Raw genomic sequence first — 19,569 nt, 5'->3', positions numbered from 1 at the left:
AACTCAGGCATAATTATCTTGACTTTTCTGCTAATTATAATGTTTATTATCGATCGATTGACAAAAGAATTATAGCCATTACCAGAGTCTGTGCCGCCTCTGTGGTGTAGTGGTTAGCGTGATTAGCTGCCACCCCCCGGAGGTCCGGGTTCGATTCCCGGCTCTGCCACGAAATTTGAAAAGTGGTACGAGGGCTGGAACGGGGTTCACTCAGCCTCGGGAGGTCAACTGAGTAGAGGTGGGTTCGATTCCCACCTCAGCCATCCTCGAAGTGGTTTTCCGTGGTTTCCCACTTCACCTCCAGGCGAATGCCGGGATGGTACCTAAGGCCACGGCCGCTTCCTTCCCTCATCCTTGCCTATCCCTTCCAATCTTCCCATCCCCCTACAAGGCCCCTGTTCACCAAGGCCGCCTGGGCGAGGTACTGGTCATCCTCCCCAGTTGTATCCCCCGACCAAGAGTCTGAAGCTCCAGGACACTGCCCTTGAGGCGGTAGAGGTGGGATCCCTCGCTGAGTCCGAGGGAAAAGCCGAACCTGGAGGGTAAACAGATGATGATGATGATGACCAGAGTCTGTTAAGTAAGATTTGATGATATGTTGATACTGATTGCTATATTTATTCTTCACCTTCTCCTGCTTTTTAAAATTGTTTTGTAACTTGTCTCATTGTAACACTAGCATTGTTATTTATTTTGTGCTTCATACCTTCATTTCCTTTACATTTATGCATTTCCGGCTTGTTCCATCTTTTTAAATATTAAGTATTTGAAGGTGTTATGCGTACTTCGAATTTTAAAAGGATTGATGTACTGTAAATTCACATTACTACCTTTACTATTAAGTTTGTGTACCATTTATCTTTAATACTGGGTTCTTTCTAGTATGCGTTATTTTTAATAATGAACTGTCCGCGAAATTCCTCATAAATAGATCAGATAACTCGTCTTGATATGTCTGTCGTGGTCATATTGCTTTGCCTGCCCCTTTCAATAGTTTTATGAACAGTTAATGCCGGTACATAATAAGCGATTCATTCATAATTTAGTTTATAACATTTCTTTGCATACAATATTCCCTGTGCTTCGACCATTCGGCCGGATCTGGATCTTAACACTTTCAAACGATCTTGAGTACTAGCAGAGAATAGTATTCTTCCATTAGAAGAAGCTTATGCTCTCTGGCTTGACAGGTAGTAATCAAATGTGGCTGTATGCAATCACATTACTTACAATAAAAAATCACGTATATCAGAATATTAATGAAAGTGTTATTCGCTTAGCAACCAGCTAAGTACAGAATGTGTTGCGGGTTAGGGTAAGCCTTCCCCTGCAGGTATTGGAGTGATCATGTAATGATTTGATTTTATGATTACTCCAAGTTGGCTGAACTTAGAGACCTATAAATGTCTCATGATTCACCGGCAGATAATTCTGGTGATAATAAAACAGGAGCGAAGCAAATCAATTCAGTACAACGGACGGATGGATTAGCCAAAGCTGTTTTTAGTAAACTGTTTTAATATATAGATGTACATTGACTAAGCCATCCGTAACTCGAGAAATGTATTTGTTGGTGTATGAATAACTGTAAATAAATACCAATTAATTTCCTCCAGTAAATTGTGAATTTATATATAGTGCATATTTGTATTAAGTGCAGATGTGTTTTTACTTGGTGAACCACCAGTTTGCCTCTCCTCATTAGAGCCCATTCATGTGCGGGGTGGAATACAACCTGCCATCGAAAATGGTCACGCGAACCTTCAGGTTATTTTGACGTAGATTTTTTAACTTACGAAAGTATATTTATTCGGAAGTTTACATTCTTGGCGCCCAATATTTATTTTATAAGGTGACAGTCTCATTCAAATTCCAATTGACTACTTTAAGACAAGGTTTCGAAAACTTTGGTTTAGGAATTGAAGAACTAAGAGAAGTTAAATACGTAATCGGTCTTACTCATCAGTATACCTCGGATTTTTAGGTGGTAATAGGTTAGAATGCAAAGTAATTTGGTTTGTAGGAAGTGTCATGTAACCCGTTGTACTACAATGTAGAAGAGTAGCATAAATTCAAGGAGTTCTATAGGCTTTACCCCTAATATCTATGCAAATCTCATAGCATAACCGTTGTACAGTGTAGGGTATACTTGTTACTGGCTTAAGTAAGTTTGCATTCTAACCTATTACTACCTAAAAATCCGGACTCTACTCATCAGTAGCCAGTAATCACGTGTTTTCTGTCACTTATCCAAGTTTAAGGCTTATCGCCTAGGGTGGCCCAGTCAGAAGCACCAGGAGCACCCGCAGAAACACAGATCTCCCAACCGCATCAAAGTAGCTACATTCACTCGCGATATTACGGAATTCAAGCCTGAGCATGTCCAACAGAAGAAAAATAGTATCTCTGCTGCAGTAAGATCTTCTTAGACAACAGCGAAGGACAATGATGATGGCGTCATGGAATACTTCTGGGATTCAGACTCTTAATCATTCATTTGAAGTATCATATTTGATATTTAACATTATTCTTTTTATAAAGGAATATTATTTCGTCTTTTATCCAAATCTTACCGGTTTTAAGTTGAGTTTCACCAGTTTTTTGCTGAATTCCTATGAGTTTTCTTATTGAATTTTAGAAATTTGGGAGTTAAATTGTTGATCAAGCATTTTGTTTTAAAAAACTTATATCTGTCCATAATTTAGCAACCTTTAAATTTCCATTACAAGATATAAAAATTATTCTGTATTGACGGTTTTCACTTTCAAAGGAAATGATCTATTCAGTCGTCCTATTCAATACATGTACTAAATATCCATCCGTAGATGCAGTAATTCTAATCAAACATGTTTCGGCTCATTCTTGAGCCATCTTCAGTGAAAACGTTAAAAACCACATGATTAATGTTAATAGAATGTTATTTAAAGTGTACTGAATTGGAGGACTCAATAAATCCTTTCCTTTGTAAAGTAATTTTTAATCATCAATTTTATAATTTTGTGACAATGAAAATAACCTTTCGTAATTATCCAAAACATTAACCAAACCTTTAATACTTTGAAGGGAAAAGGGTTGCAAATAAGTGCCTGAGTTGCTATTAAACGGGTGCTAGTGACTGCAGGTTTATATGAAAAAATCCTGTTCCAAGGGTAATATAATTATTATAACTTAAGACCTGATACACTAGTGCACAACACTGCATAGAAGAAATGTACGTATATTAATAATGTTCCGATTAAAGTCAAGCAGAATTTAATATAGGATCAAATCTTTATCTCAGAAGTATATTTTGGAAATTATACTCTTTTCCTTTTAACCATCTCAAATTCATTTAATAATCTACTTTTCTATTAATTTCTCAGTAAGGCCAACAAATTTTCATTTAGTATTCTATCACCCGCCTTCTCGAGTTCTCCTCCTTCCCGACCGTTTTCTTATTTTCTGGGCTCGGTACTTTGTATTAATATGACCTTTTTTAACGGCCAGATGCCCTTCATGACACCAACTCTGTATGGACGAATGTATTCAGTATTATTTGTTTCTGCAGTGTATTGTATAAGATGTGTGTTAAGGCCAACAAAATTTCCCAGTTCCCGAGCTAAAATGACTAAAGAAACTCAGTTGAAATCCCCGAAGCGTCCGAGAACTTGAGCCGTTTGAATCGAGAGCCACTCTGCTGACCAAAAATCCAAGCTCGGGATGATTCTCCATTGTTCTGATAGTTGTACACTCAAGCGTGTACGGGAAATTACGCTTTACCACAGTGTAATTACTTTCCACACTTTCATCATCATTCTTAATAAATCAAGGAACACGAAGCTTGAGCTTGTTGATTGTTTCTCGACATAATTGCAGCGATACTCATCAACACAAAATGGCGTCTCCCCTGCCGCCATCACAATACTGACTAATGTATAGGTTAACCTTCATCTAACAGATAAGTATCACATATATTATAGAGCTCGTATTACCTTCATTAATCCAGGACCATATTTACGACACTGGTAGCTTAGTGGACTGTTCACTGTTTCAAATAGCATTAATTCTTTGTTTTATTACAACATAACCCGCTGAATAGAAAAGGTAGATCTAGAAATGGCATTCGATAATGTTGACTGGACCAAGCTATTTGCGATTCTCAAGGTGATTGGGATGAGATACCAAGAATGTAGTATTATCTAACAATCTATATAAAAATTAGTCTGCAGTGATTAGAATCGAGTGGTTTGAAAAAAGCAGCAATAAAAAAGGAGTGAGGCGAGGCTGCATTTTGACCCCCCCCCCTCTTTTTCAATGCTTTTATAGAACAAGGAGTAAAGGAAAGCAAAGAGGATTTTGGAAAGGGAATCACAATCCAAAGAGTGGAAATCAAAACCCTGATATTTGCCGATGATATTGTCATTTTATCTGAGACTACAGAAGACCTGGAGAAATTGCTGAATGGTATGGACGGAGTATTGGGAAAGAAGTAACGGATGATAATAAATAAGTCCAAAACTAAAATAACGGAGTGCAGTCGAACGAATTCACGTGATGCAGGAAATATTGGATTTGGAAGTGAAGTCTTAAAAGAAGTAGATGAATATTGTTACTTGGACAGTAAAATAACTCACGATGGCAGAAGTAAGGAGGAAATAATATGCAGACTAGGACAACCAGAGAAGAAATTAGAATTTATTTTTGAAGACTTTCGTATGGAGCTTACAGAGCTAAATTTGATGATAAGGAAAGATAGAAAAACAGGACAGATCTTAAGACACTCAGGACTTGTTCAGTTGGTTTTCGAAGGAAATGTAGGCGGTAAGAACAGTAATGATAGACCAAGGTGTGAATATGACAAGCAGATTAGAGCATATGTGTGATGCAGCAGTTACGTAGAAATGAAAAGGTTAGCACAGGATAGGGTGCCATGGAGGGCTGCATCAAAACAGTCCGTGGACTGATGACTCAAATAACACAACAACCCATTGAACACGCCTCTAATATATTTCATAGTAGAACATGAACAACAACAAAAAAAAAAGCTTCAATGCATGGATCAAACATGGACGATTTGCGTTGTGATGAGTCAAAATGATTTATAACTAAACTCATTTAATTTAAAACAAGCAAATGCAATAGGCCACTAAAGTTATAAGTCTACGTCACTCGTTTCAAAACATTCCGGTGAACATCTCACTGGTAACATAAGAGGTCACTTTCCGTGGCTGTTGCTTAAATAGCGAATCTATTATTTTTGTATAGTGAAAATTTGATCCTGACCGGCCTCCTATGATCAGGAATAGAGGGAGATTCTCCCTCATAGCATTCTCTGTCGTTGATCACTTATTCCGCTAATAAATCAACAAAGATGATTGAAGGGCGTAATTCCAAAGTGACGCAACTCCACTTTTTTCGGATTTCCCACAACACTTCTTTATCACCAGGAAAGTATGTATTTCCAAAGTGAAGTATATCTTGGTTAAAATGGTATCTAAGATTTGTTTTCATTTCCAAAGTGCCGCAACTCCACCCTGCCAGTAGCCCGGCGCACGCATATCACATGACAGCTTGCCGATTATGGCGGGTCTCCACTCTTTAGCTCGTGGATTCGTAATTTCTGTGCTGTTTTGTGTAATAGTGGCGAACATTAGTGCAAATGGCGACGTCTTATGGATAAACTGAGAGGCAGGGAAAACAGTGTATGCGGAAAATGAAACTAATACCAGTAGAATGGCAGAAAAATAAGGACGAATTGAACGCCTTATTTCCAAAGTAACGAATAATATTTGAATATTTTAGCACCTAAAATGTAACCTAGCCTACACTGGTCCATATAATGTGTAATTCCAGTCCCCCGTTAGTTCCCTTCCCCCATTTGATGGTATTATTTGCACTAGGTTTTTAGCCAGCGTGGCAAGCATATTTTGTTTAAAGTGATGTACGTGCAAAGAAAAAATGAAGTCTTTTATGTTATTAGAAATCCAGTTATTAAGAAGTTGCGTTCCCTGAAAAATTTCATTTCTTGGAGATGCTTCACTTTGGAAATAAGCCCTTCAATTTATTCCGAAGACTTTGAGCTTTTTCACGGAAATAGAAGGTAGTAGTGGTCGCTCAGCTTTAAAGTACCAGCAGCCAGACTTCTTGATTTGTGTTTCCCTAACACACTTCCCCATTCCACATGAAGTGTACCATTATTCCAGGCGAATGAAAGCCGACCTTGCGTTTCTGAATTGGAAGTTCGTTACATGTATGCTGAGGTTGCAATCTTTCCTTACAGAAATAATATTCAACCGGAGTGGAGTCTTTCATCGTCAGAAACCTTGTAGTTTATCGAATCAAGCGGCTGCATTTCTGCTGACAATAAGGGACACGGCACAGCGAGCACGTTTTCATTCTTCAGTGAGCAAACACCAACGGCTGTCTAATGCCACGGCATATGCGTGAGGCAGGCTCGGTTGAGCAGAGGGAAAGGAAGGCAAAGTAGAAAACACAAAATACACGAGTACAGTTTTCCTCAGTGATATGGAGACTTCGGTGCTGTGTGCTCTTCATTACGCAGTAGGTGCATCTTATTAATTGCCTGCCGTAAGCTAAGTAATAATAATAATAATAATAATAATAATAATAATAATAATAATAATAATAGAGCCCGCCTATTAGCAGTAATTCTTAAGGCACCAAGTCTATGTCGTCTGACACTGTGGTTAGCCGGTTCGAGTCCCGAGTCGAGAAAAGTTTCACCATCAGAATCTTGGTCGGCAAGGCAAGGGAGGTGGTGGTATACAATTTCTAATCACAGATTGCGTGCCAAACGCCTTGATTAAATTTAATACCTCTCCACAGTGCTCATATGGAGTGAGGGTATAGCCTATGACACTGTTGATGGTGATTCGTCCGCCGAATGGGAACTTAAAGCACTGAGCAGACCACCTGGTGGTATTCGATAGGGGTAGGCGATGTGCCGGCATCGGATTTCAACCTCTCCCCTTGTGGTGTCATATATCATTTAGTTTATTTGATTCCATTAACTCCTTTGATAACGCTAACATCAGCAAAGACATCCGGTCATTAAATACTTGCTACGAATATTCACGTCACTTGATCCGATCCCATAGAGGAAGGGGACAGGGGATGGATATACACACAATAATAATAATAATAATAATAATAATAATAATAATAATAATAATAATAATAATAATAATAATAATAATATTATGCACTGTCATAGGACAAGAGGGGCTTTGTATGCAGCGAAATGCCTTGCTATGACCAAGAAAGTCCTGATAGAAAAATAGGAAAGTAAAGAAAGATCTTAAGGAAAATTCTTGGCCCAATTAAAGACAGGGATGAATATAGACGTCGGCATAACCATGAGCTGTGTACTCATGTCCAGAAGTTCGCTGATGTCATGTACAGAAGGAGAATTGGATTTTATGGGCACTCGCTAGGAATTAAACCAACTTGATTATCGAGACAGATCTTTACCTATTTTAAAGATAATAAGACCCATCCAACTAGTTTCAAGGAGGTTGGGGTCACTTGCGAAGATATACGAGAACAGAATCCACTCAGGAGGAAAGTACAAGACCACTAGCGTTTTCAAGAAAGGCCAAAGTTGAAGACGGGAAAGACGTGGATGGAGGAACACTGGACAAAGATCAAAACCCAGAGAAGACAGCTGAAATAACGTCGTCGTTAGTAAGCCAGTACGAACAAATGATGATGATGATAATAATAATAATAATAATAATAATAATAATAATAATAATAATAATAATAATAATAATAATAATAATAATAATAATAATAATAATAATAATAATAATGGATTCAAGACGTAAAGAAAGATTTAGAAAGAAATAATATAATAGAAGAAGAAATTATGGACAGATATATTTTTAGAAAGAAAGTATGGAAGGATTTCAAAGAAGACGAACAAGGAACGTTATGCGAAGTGGTTCGATGACATAAAGAAAGAAAGGATAAAATAATGTTGGAAGGAACGGAAGAGAAAGCAACAAAGTATGGAGAATTGAATTAAAATTGGCACGTGGTCCTTAGAAGGAATCGTTGTAAATAATAATAATAATAATAATAATAATAATAATAATAATAATAATAATAATAATAATAATAATAATAATAATAATAATAATAATCACTAAAATAATCAACCATAATAACAATATTTTTCTTCTTCGTCTTCCGTTCCGGCTGACTATGGACCACGTTAATTCGAATTGAGCTTAGTCTGTTTTTGGGCTTTAATCCTCGTCCAGTTCTCCATCATCGTTTCACTTTACAATCTCTTCCTTTCTTCTGTCCAGGGCGCTTTGGTACGGGATCTGAATTTTTCTTGACACCTCTTGGTGGCCTTCATCCTAGACTTGCAAGCATACCTGTTACTGATTTCCGTCCTTGATTTCCCATTTCTTCGAGGATTTTTCCTCACCTTCTGATACCACCCCACTGTTGTTTTCCTGATAGGAAATATCTTATTACCTGATTGATCAGTCTTTCCGGGTTCATTCTGTAGACATGACCGAAGAACAAGCTTCTACTCTTCCGGATGGTATCTGAGATCCTTTCCGTCTTGAGATATAATTATTGCTTTCCTTTCTTTCTGTATGTTCTATACTCTGTTCCTGGGGGTCTCACAATCTTCCTCCACTTGTTCCAACTTCTTGAACAGTCCTGTTTTTATCAGGTTCAAACTATTAGCTGCATATAAAGCCTCCGGGCGCATTACTGTCTTGTAGCGTCTGACTTTTGCATTGTTCGAAATCTTATTCTTTATGTTGTAAGTGTTCATAGTCAGTTTACACGCTACGTTCATCTTGCTGATTCTCAATAACAGTACCTCTCTTTCTGACAGGTTAATTTTTATTTATAAAATATCCCCCAATAAAACTTACCCAACTGTAGTAACTATTGAAATGTTCTCCCCCAGTCTGTGAAGAAATCCTGGTTCATTCTCTGAAATTCTGTCTCTTATTTAAAAATCTACACCACACCAAAATACGCTCTTCAGCAGTTAATTCAGAAGCCATGAAACACAATAAACTGATCAATTACTGCTACATATAAAGCAATCACGCTTGACGGAAACTTATCGCAGACTAGCTCATATCGTTACATCACTGGCCGAGCATTATGGGTGAGGCGGTTATTGGATCATCTACTAGCTTAGACAAGGCACAAAGAAAACTCGGCGACGTGACTTAAGCTCACACTGTATCGTCTGTCATTCATTTAATGGATCTGCACGATTTTTATACTCTTTCTTCATAATTTCCTTCATTTTTTTGTTCCACTTTTTTGATTTTGACTTCCTAGTCATTCTTCTCAAAATCTCTATCTCTGGTGCTCATAGATTGTTAGCATACTGAGTTGTTTCGTTTTTTGCTAGTGGTTTAACGTTCCACTAAAACATCACAGGTTTTTCGGCCACGGAATGATTGGGAAGGTAGCAGGCGTAGCCTTAATTAAGGTACAATCCCAGCATTTGCCTGCTATGAAAATACTGTGAGCTTCCTCTCCATGTTTCTGCTACATAGGGGGAAATACTCTACACCATGGAATTTTTTGTTTTATCTGAAATATTTATAGTCCATCGGTCCAAAGGAATGAATTTACTGCCACAGTCCTTTTCCTGTCTTTACTTACTCTCCTCTCAATGTTACTCGAACTTGTGCCACGAGCCTTATTTACTGATCCCAGAAAGGTGGATCGCTTCCAATCTGAAATATTTTGTCAGTATGTGTCCCCTAATTGAGATATCGTCTTTGAGGCTAAAAATACTGACCCGCAGAACATGTATGACAACGTACTGAACCTTGGACGTCGCAAACCTTCTAGTCGAAGTTCGAAGCTGAAATATGACAACATAGCGGTTTTTCTAGGCGTAATGAAGATATTCTGCTTAACTATAAGTGATATTTACCCCTAAAGCTTCGTATGCCTCATTTAATTTCCGCAGTATACAGAACATGTGTAAACATTTCTAATAAACGTTTGTGAAGAGAAGTTGTCGTGTAATGCAGATGGCTACTACCACACTTACGTTCCTGCCGTTTCTTTGCGTTCTGTCCAGCGACAGGACAAATTTGGAAAGATGTGATCATAAAATCGCATAATACACGCACGCACGTACAGGACGATTTATATATAAAACAGGTGGTTTTAAAAACGACCCCATATCCATCTAATAGCAGATAGGAAGATGCGAGTGCTTTCTAAACGCGAACAAACTCCTGGAGATTCACTTTCCAATATTTGCCAACAATACGTAAGTTTTTCTTTGTTAGGCGTTAATTGTTTCCTCAATTTTGCTTGTTGTTTTATCGTCCACTCGTTCGAGATGCGGTGCAGATTGCCATAGCGCCTGTTTTGGGAGAACAATTATTGGATTACAAAGTCCGTAGGATCCATGCAAAGGACGTTCGGACCGAACTCGATAGCTGCAGTCGCTTAAGTGCGGCCAGTATCCAGTAATCGGGAGATAGTGGGTTCGAGCCCCACTGTCAGCAGCCCTGAAGATATTTTTCCGTGGTTCCCCATTTTCACACCAGGCAAATGCCGGGGCTGTACCTTAATTAAGGCCATGGCCGCTTCCTTACACTTCCTTGGCCTTTCCTATCCCATCGTCGCCATAAGACATATCTGTGTCGGTGCGACGTAAAGCAAATAGCAAAATAAAAAAGGACGTTCGGGAGAGTGTATTGCTCAATACACCTAAGACAGACACAGTATGTTGAGAAAGTTGGAAACAACTGGGTCTTTGTTGGCAGAGGATGTCCACAATCGCTTGTGTCGGTCTCCTAGGAAATCGTTATGTCGTTTGTCTGAGAAGGCGCGGTATTCGTATTCTATATGTCAAAGAACGACCAAGGTAAAGAATCTGCGGCCATACAAGGTGACTGTCATTCACGAGTTGCAGGAACACAATACGTAAGAATGACTCCGTTACTGCAGATGGTCCTTGGATGGTACTGTACAGCTACCGGGAATTCTGACATCACGTGGTTCACAGATAAGGCCTTGGATTCAACCAGCGTGTTATACACTCCACTTGTTGTGAACGATATTTAAGTCTGCTAAATTTCATCAGAAAATTTCATCAGCTGTCTTAAATTTATTGGTAAGTTATAACTAAAAATCTGGCGGTAAGGTGACGACACTATTGTAAAAATAGCAGTGCTTTGAGAGTTTCTTAGACATCATCATCATCATCATCATCATCATCATCATCATCATCATCATCATCATCTGTTTAGCCTCCAGGTTCGGCTTTTCCCTCGGACACAGTGAGGGATCCCACCTCTACCGCCTCAAGGGCAGTGTCCTGGAGCTTCAGACTCTTGGTCGGTGATAAAACTGGGGAGAATGACCAGTACCTCGCCCAGGCGGCCTCACTTGCTATGCTGAACAGGGGCCTTGTGGAGGGATGAGAAGATTGGAAGGAATAGGCAAGGAAGAGGGAAGGAAGCGTTTCTTAGACATACTTATTAAAAATAAAAGAAAAATAGAGGGTGAGAAACATAAAATGGGACCAGTACCGTAGTTCGGCAGCGCAGCCTGCACACGGAAGGTGCGTGCGTGACGGGAAGTCCGCAGTAACTATATTGTCACGTAAGCTATTTCTAACAAACAAACAAACAAACAAACAAACAAACAAACAAACAAACAAACAAACAAACAAACAAACACATTAGATTTTAGTTAATTTCTGCGTCATATATCGTATTCAAAATCCATTCAAAAACTGCATTTGTAATGGAGGGTCATGCGGTTTATGTCTTTGTACTGCAGTAATTTATACGGATTTAACTTCACTAACTTTGTACCCATTCAAACAGACCCATAGGAAATTTCCATTTCATGAGCCAATCGTGGAAGTGATTTTTAGAAGACGTTTCCAGAGCGTTACCAACGTTACCTACAGTTCCTTGTATGAGTACTGTGCGTGGTTTATTACGTTTCTTGAAATAGTATCCTTACGGCCCTCGCACTTTCTGAGCACACGTATGAATCTTAAATGAATACTCTTTGGGGAACAGAATACCGATACCCGTCTTGAACCACCCGAGGCCATTTCACTGAATTCACACAATGTACTAATGTCACCAACGAAACAATTGCCGCGTTTCCAAACGTTCAACAAAGACTGAAACATGGCGCCGGCCGACTCACTCATTCAGGAATTCCCGTGTACAGGATGGAGCGGTTCCGCTTTATTTTGCTCACCCGGTATTATGTGAATAATAAATGTCATTCAATAGGACGTGGTACACTCTCGGTGAGGTACGGGTCACCACACTTGTAACATAGCATGCAAGCTGTGGATGATTGTGTATCCTAAACAACGTGAAGAGAAGAATTCAGAGAGGCATTTCGGGCAATATGAAACTGAGTAAATTATACGAACCTTGCGATATCAGGAAGTGTATCTAAGAAAAGCAACTCACAGCAAACACAACCGACGAATTAGAACGATGGAGTGGCCAAAACATACCGCAGAGTTGAATGCTTGGATATAGGCAAACATAAAAGACGGCACATTAAGACATAGCTGGGTTGATATGAACTAAAACTACCAATTACGTTATATTCGAAATACAGTATATTCAATTATAAAGGGGATGTTTGTCACGTAACGCAATATTGGAGACATCCCTCATAAGTGCTACGATTGGAAATAGTACAAATTTTGTGACACACCGTATAGCAGTGCACTGTTTGAATGAAATGGACATGCTTTTACTAGTTGAATGTTATATGTTTTTCAGATCTGAAATCTCATTGTGTCAAAATGTAGCTATTCGTAAAGGGAGCTTTGTATAGCATGTCCATCAGTCGATCACTGATTAGTGAACTGTTTGATCATACCAATGAATCCAATTTCAATTAATGTAATATAATATATTAAAACATACGCAAATGAAAAAAGCTCTTTAAATTTGTACTGTAGAGAATGATTATCAAGGGAGCACATCATGGCATTGTTACTTGTCATACAGTATTTATACATGATGACATACTGATGAAAAGAGTGGTTTTGTAGGGGTATATTTTTCAGAGACAATAATGTCAGTCAGTGGTTATGTGAACGAATAGTATCCATGAAAATTCATTATAATTTTTGTCCTAAATGAAAGGTAATAATTGATTTTACGCAAATTAAGAGTAAAATTAGTAGCAAATTAATAAATACCATTAACACCAGAGAAATATAAACATGCATACATTGCAACATTACGAGTATGAATTCTACTACGTCACAGCGCTTCAGGAGTCTTTTGTGTGTGAAGCCTTTGTTCACTTAGTTCCTTGAACTTCTTTGCTTTTCTTGAAGTTACTTAGTGGGACGAGTCGTTGACTTAGCCCATAACTCATTAATTAATATAATTATCATGCTACTTTTCTTTCAACAAAAATCGTTTGTGTGTTATTTACGATTTTCTTTTCACCTCAATTTTCCCGTTTGACCTGCCCGCGCTGGACAAAGATATTGAGCATTCACAGCCATAGCCTTGGACCTCAGGAAGGAAACAAAAGACGGCACGATGAAGCGCAATGCCACAGCAAAATAGTCGCCGTAGTTGCATTTCTCTAGTAATGGTGGTATTTATCAATTTACCGAAAATTTTACTGTTGATTTACGTGAAATAAATTATTTTTCTCCATTTAGGACAAATATTACAGTGAAATTTCACGGATACAATTCGTTGACATAACCTCAATCAGTATTTCACTTTTACAGAACATTGTTCGTAAAATGTGTGGTTGCCCTTTTCGGTACTTCTTGTAAGGTACTTGTCGGCTGAGCTCCCATGAGGCCTGGAGGGCATGGCCGGCCTTTTTGTGTATTGTTCTCGTCGGCTGGCTTACCTCTGAGTTTCTTAGAGATGCAACTAGAATATTCCGTCTCTTGCCACATCGCGAATATTCTGGTACACATCACCTGAGCTATGAGAAGGAAGGCTACCTGCCGACAGTCAGTGAGTGTTCGTGCTGGACTTGGGGTGAGTTTTGGACTTCATGGTGGAGTCAGTGTGTTGGGGTGCGGTGGCTGGGCTGAGAGCGACTGTCGGTAGTGTCCCACCTGTGTGTGTCCGATCGTCTAGCTAGTAGCTGGACTGAAGACGACGAGACTGTGTACTACTGTGTGTTCGCATATGTCTGTGGACTGTGGATCGCAGTGAGTCAGCGAGGGAAGCCGCTATCCTGACTGTGAAGGTAAATGGACCGGTGCTAATGTTCGCTGTTGTGAGTATCGTCCTGCTGTTGAGTACTGCTGGTCTGTTGCTGTTTAGTTGTTCACTGCATGTGACAGCACTGTCTTTGGAGTCGAACTAAGGAATAGTCATCGTGTGTTGTGTAGACAGTATCCCTGTGTTCAAATCCAGTGTACTACACCCAGCTACTGTATGAGGTGACTGGACTTGGGGAAGTGAAAGTAAGGACTAGACGTATCCAGGTAATAGTAACGGGCCAGACCGCCTACTGTGGCAGAAGGAAGAGAGACTTATAAACAGACAGCAACTAGCGAGTGTGCCCGTTCAAGACTAAATATCATTGTGTGTGTGTATGTGTGTATGTGTGCATTTATTGGGTCATCCTGATATAAAGGAGGGTAATAAAACAGTCGGAGTTTAATTCGTAACAATATAGTTCATTACCACGTAAAGAACCATATCCTAAAAGGAAGAGCATCTTATCTCGTAACGACGTGAATTTATTACGTGCCACACGTTTTTGCAATGCTGGCGACTAACATTGATTGACCCGCCTGGTCATACTTTCAAGTATTTGTACACAGCAGGAGTAATTCTACACGGAACATGCAACAAGCGAGGTTCATTAAAAATTTAGACACCTGTAAAGTAACTTATTTCTTCAAGAGCTGTTGGCTAATAAAACATCTGAAGACAGTCCTAAAAAGATTATATACATTCAGCTTCGTAATGAACAGTCCCCCACATGACAGTAAGCATAGTTTCCTGGCAAACCGAATCGAATTACGAAACAGTGAACATTGAACACTTTTATTTGATCAATGAAACTAAACAGTGGACTTCCGCAAGGTTCCATATCAGACCCTCTGTTATTTAGTGTTTATCTCGCGGAGATCCCAGAAACGGTGTCAAGGCAATACCGGTGATATCTGGATTTTGATTTGCAGAGAAGGCTAAAACCGATGCAGTGTTTATACACTTTACGGCTCTTCTTGACACTGAATAGAGGGACGGTTTAATATATAAACTCCTAAAAACATTACCAGAGCATAAAAATTAATATATGCTGTATTTAGTATATGGTACAAGTTAAGGCACGCAAATTTTGCAAAAGAAAGAACATGTTCCCCGTTCACCGTGGTAAAAATGCTACGAAATATTTTGGTGACTTCTTTTCAACTACCCAACACACAGGCCTATTGCAACCGGAGTTCAAGAGATCTAAGATCATTGCTTTCTTCAGACCTGGAAAACCACCCTATGCTACCGAAAGCTACAGACCATTATCACGATTAAACTTAACCTAGACTGATCTACAACATACCGGCCGAGTGAGCCGTGCGGTTAGGGCCACGCAGCTGTGAGATTCAAACCCCGCTGTCGGCATCCCTGAAGATGATTTTGCGTGGTTTCCCATTTTACACCAGTAAAATGCTGAAACTGTACCTTAATTAAGGCCACGGCCGCTTACTTTCCATTCCTAGCCCTTTCCTATCCCATCGTCGCCTAAGACCTGTCTGTGTCGGTACGACGTGAAACCAATTGCAAAAATAGAAAGATCTACAGGAGAATCCGTCCAGCCACTTTCAAGATTACCCCTGCAGAAAAAGCGGGCTTTAGATCGGAATGAAGTTGTGAAGACCAAGTACTTGCTCTAACAACATTCACCGCAGCTGGATTTGAAGAGAAACTAAAATCCGGTGCAGTGTTTATCAACCTCACGGCTATTTTTGACACTGAAGGGATGTGCGGGTTAATGTCTAAACTTATAAAATCTTACAGTGCAAAAACACTCTTAATCTGAACGCATGCATATTTCTAGATATAAAAAAATAATTGGTGACGAACAATACGCTGACGTAACGAAGGAGTTTGAACAATGGACACCACGTAGCTCCCCTGTTATTTAACGTTTATCTCGCAGGCATCCCGGAAACGATGTCAAGACAATTTGCCTGATATCTACATGCAACACAAAACATTTAACAATCTTGGGGACAAGCTATCGAAAGATCCCTGCTTGCTGATGAACTTCTTTCAAAAGTGATGCTTGATAGCTAGGACAATAAAAAAAGATTTTGCTTGCTTTCTTCTCAGTAACATACTGGCCCAGACAACCTTGAAAATGAGTCCCCATGATTTTTTTTTACCGTATACCGATAACCGGAAGCTAAGATATCTTGCTGTAACATTGGACCAGAAACTGTCGTACAGCAAACATGGTAGCAAACTAAGTACAAGAAACTCGTCGTATCTAAGCTAACATGGGGTTCTACTGCCACGTCAACAGCTGAATACCTATCTTCAGTCTGGCTGAATATAATCTATACCAAGAAACTTGACATCGTCTTGAATCAGATAATGTAGATTATCATCGATAAAAAACTGAAAGTCGGCATTGGAACGTTGGGTTGTTAAGAGTCATAAACTTGTTATGTGCTACTGTTGAAGGGAACAAGACATACAAACATACATCTACATTATGCTGTTATACCTTTCAGCGGTCAGACTGCAAGCCTCTGAGTCGTACTATCATCGTGTTGGTCTCTGCTTCTATTACCCTCAATTCATTCTCTTAGGTAACCTATCCTGCTGGATTCTTCTCACAAGACATCAGCACCGACACTGCTTAATCTATCGATTCTATTCTTAACTTAGTCTTTATTTCCTCATTCTGAGTACCGTCCTGCCATTGTTTCGACCTGTGTGTACCAGCGGGCATTCTAGCCACTTTCATGTCTTCTAACTTATGAATGAGATATCCTGAGTCCACCGAACATTCAATCCCGTGCAGAAAAGTTGCTCTGAAAACAGACCGCTTTTAAGACACTTTAGTCCGGGAGCTGACTTCATTCCTTCAGAATAATGTTGATCGCAACTGCGAAATCACTGGATTAGCTTTGCTACACCGTGAACAAGAAAATTTTATATATTTTTATTGATTACAGCAGAAACTGCAGGAAAGAGCTGTTTCTCAGTGAATTATTGCTCGCACTCTCCTCTGATCGCGCTTCGTTATGTTGTTTGACCTCGCTTTCCCTTTCTCAGTCAACATAATGAATGAAAGAGCTTTCTAAACCCATCGACTTGTAAAGAGAAGGAAGGCCCAAACACACGCAGTCATGCATTTTCCATTACATTCGTTAGTGAGTTCTTCACATGCTTCTCTCTACAGAATTATACATTCTATCACTATCTCTGTCTGTAGCTTCTGCCTAAGCTGATCGTAATCTTTCACAATTTAATAATTATAAAACAAACCAGATTGTATGTTTAAGACTGTCCATTTTTTGTAAGATTTATGTTTTAATTTTGTTCCCCAGGCCTTAGAAATCAAATTAAGCCTTTGAGAACTAGCTTTAAAACATCACGAATTGCACCTCTCCTGAAACATTTGTTTCAATTTGAGAAACGCATTTTATCTGCCTCAATATGTTGCAGTATATTTGGTCACAGTTCTGCAAAGAACACCAAATTATGTTAGCAATACAACTGTGCGTAAGTTCGCTACTGCTTGCTGACAGAGTCCTGCTCTCTTATTCATTGATATCTCATTAAATCAGTGAATTACTTTAGCCCACCAGTGTTGTTTAGAATGGAAGATACTTGAGATTAGTCACAGACAATGCAACAAAGATACAAAATTATTGTTCTGTTGATATCAATAACGTCAACTGCGAACACGAATCGAGAAGAGAAATACAGATGTCACTAGGTATCTATTGTGCCGTGCGTACAGTGACTGAGGCAAACATTTTCCTAAACACACCAGTACGTATACAGGCCATGCACGAGCGTGGTGATTAGAAATATAATTCACAAAAGTAAATAATATACTGCATTACGATTTGTTTTTCTTAAATATCTGACGTAATATTACGTTGCCATTTGTGGTGAAATTAATTAAGCACCAGTTTTTACCATACTAAACGTGACGTCCATTTACACACACTCACCACTATGGATAAGATTTTTAACCACTAATGTATTTGTAAGTTGCATAAATATTAGGGGTTCTGATAGTTTAATAGTTATGCAAATCTCACTGCAGAGCGGTTATGCGGGTAAAAGACACTTGCGCCTTCTTCAGAAACGTTTGGATTCTAACCTGTTAGTGGTACAGCCACACGGTGTAGGGGGCAATGCGTCCGCCTGTCACCCGACGGCCCCGGGTTCGATTCCCCGCCGAGTGAGGGTTTTTGTTAATTGTAATGGTTAATATCCCTGGCCTGGGTACTGGGTGTTTGTGTCGTCCAAAATGGGTGCATTAGAAACAGATTTCGTGCAAAGCAGACGATTTTGGAGAATGTTTGGCGTGTCAGGGTAGCATGGATCAAGATTTTGAATGAAGTTATGAAACCAAAACAGCCCTTGAACTTCTACTGCCCACCGTACGGAGAAGAAAAATGCCTGATAGAACTTACGCTCCGCCCATGAAACGACGAAAACAACAGTCATAACTCTGGGACGAAATGTAGCGATCAAAAATATTCAGCAACGGTGAAATATCCACACCAGCGGCTGCATAACCAGGACGCCATCGGTGGAAATTTCATCGAAGACAAAATGATGTAAAACAATGTGAATTGCTCCTAGTTGAAGATAGTACGCGCTTGACTGTGCAGACATTGTTACTTGAATGTAATTAAATTTTATCGAGTACGGTAATTGTGCTGCATGGTGTGAATGACGCTTTGTGATATTTCATAGAAGTATTGTATAACAGATCGAGAACTTTCAAAAATTCATATCTCTAGAGAGAGTGTATTTCTAGTTCTCCACAGAAGAACTTATATACTACCGGAAAGAGCTTGTTTCTTTGATACAGCGAAAAACGAATAGCCTTGAATCTTTTGGGTATACGTAATTACAATCACTATAAAATCTACAACATTGGTATAGAAAGGAATACAATTTGCTTACCTGTGCCCGGGTCTAGAACCTCTGTCTCCAAGTTAAGTCCACAGCGGCTGAGAAAGAGCAGCGACACGAGGCTGAGTGAGCAGATAAGCACCAGCAGGCGCGTCACAAGGCGCATGCCCAGCAGGCGCAGCATCACAGCGCGCCGTCTTCTGTAACAAAATAATCTGCATGAGGACTGTGTCATGTGTGTCACATATTCAGCAGGCGCGTCACAAGGCGCATGCCCAGCAGGCGCTGCATCACAGCGTGCCGTCTTCTGTAACAAAATAATCAGCATGAGGACTGTGTCATGTGTGTCACATACTTAACAGCGCGTCACAAGGCGCATGCCCAGCAGGCGCTGCATCACAGCGTGCTGTCTTCTGTAACAAAATAATCAGCATGAGGACTGTGTCATGTGTGTCACATACTTAACAGGCGCGTC

General features: G+C 39.5%; 1 protein-coding gene across 1 annotated transcript in view; it reads right to left on the bottom strand.

Annotated features, from left to right (window-relative positions):
* The window catches only part of Csgalnact (Chondroitin sulfate N-acetylgalactosaminyltransferase), a 546,430-nt gene extending 527,142 nt beyond the window's left edge, over positions 1 to 19,288 (bottom strand). The window contains exon 1 of the mRNA XM_067152208.2: positions 19,146 to 19,288. Within this exon, the coding sequence (XP_067008309.2) occupies positions 19,146 to 19,278 (133 nt within the window). The 5' untranslated portion in view covers positions 19,279 to 19,288. The remainder of the gene's footprint in view (positions 1 to 19,145) is intronic.
* Between the last annotated feature and the right edge of the window lie 281 nt (positions 19,289 to 19,569).

Source organism: Anabrus simplex, chromosome 8 (assembly GCF_040414725.1).
Source record: "Anabrus simplex isolate iqAnaSimp1 chromosome 8, ASM4041472v1, whole genome shotgun sequence".
In the NCBI taxonomy this organism is placed as follows: Eukaryota; Metazoa; Arthropoda; class Insecta; order Orthoptera; family Tettigoniidae; genus Anabrus; species Anabrus simplex.
The sequence above is the reverse complement of the archived record's forward strand: the minus strand, read 5'-3'. Positions and strand labels throughout refer to the sequence as shown.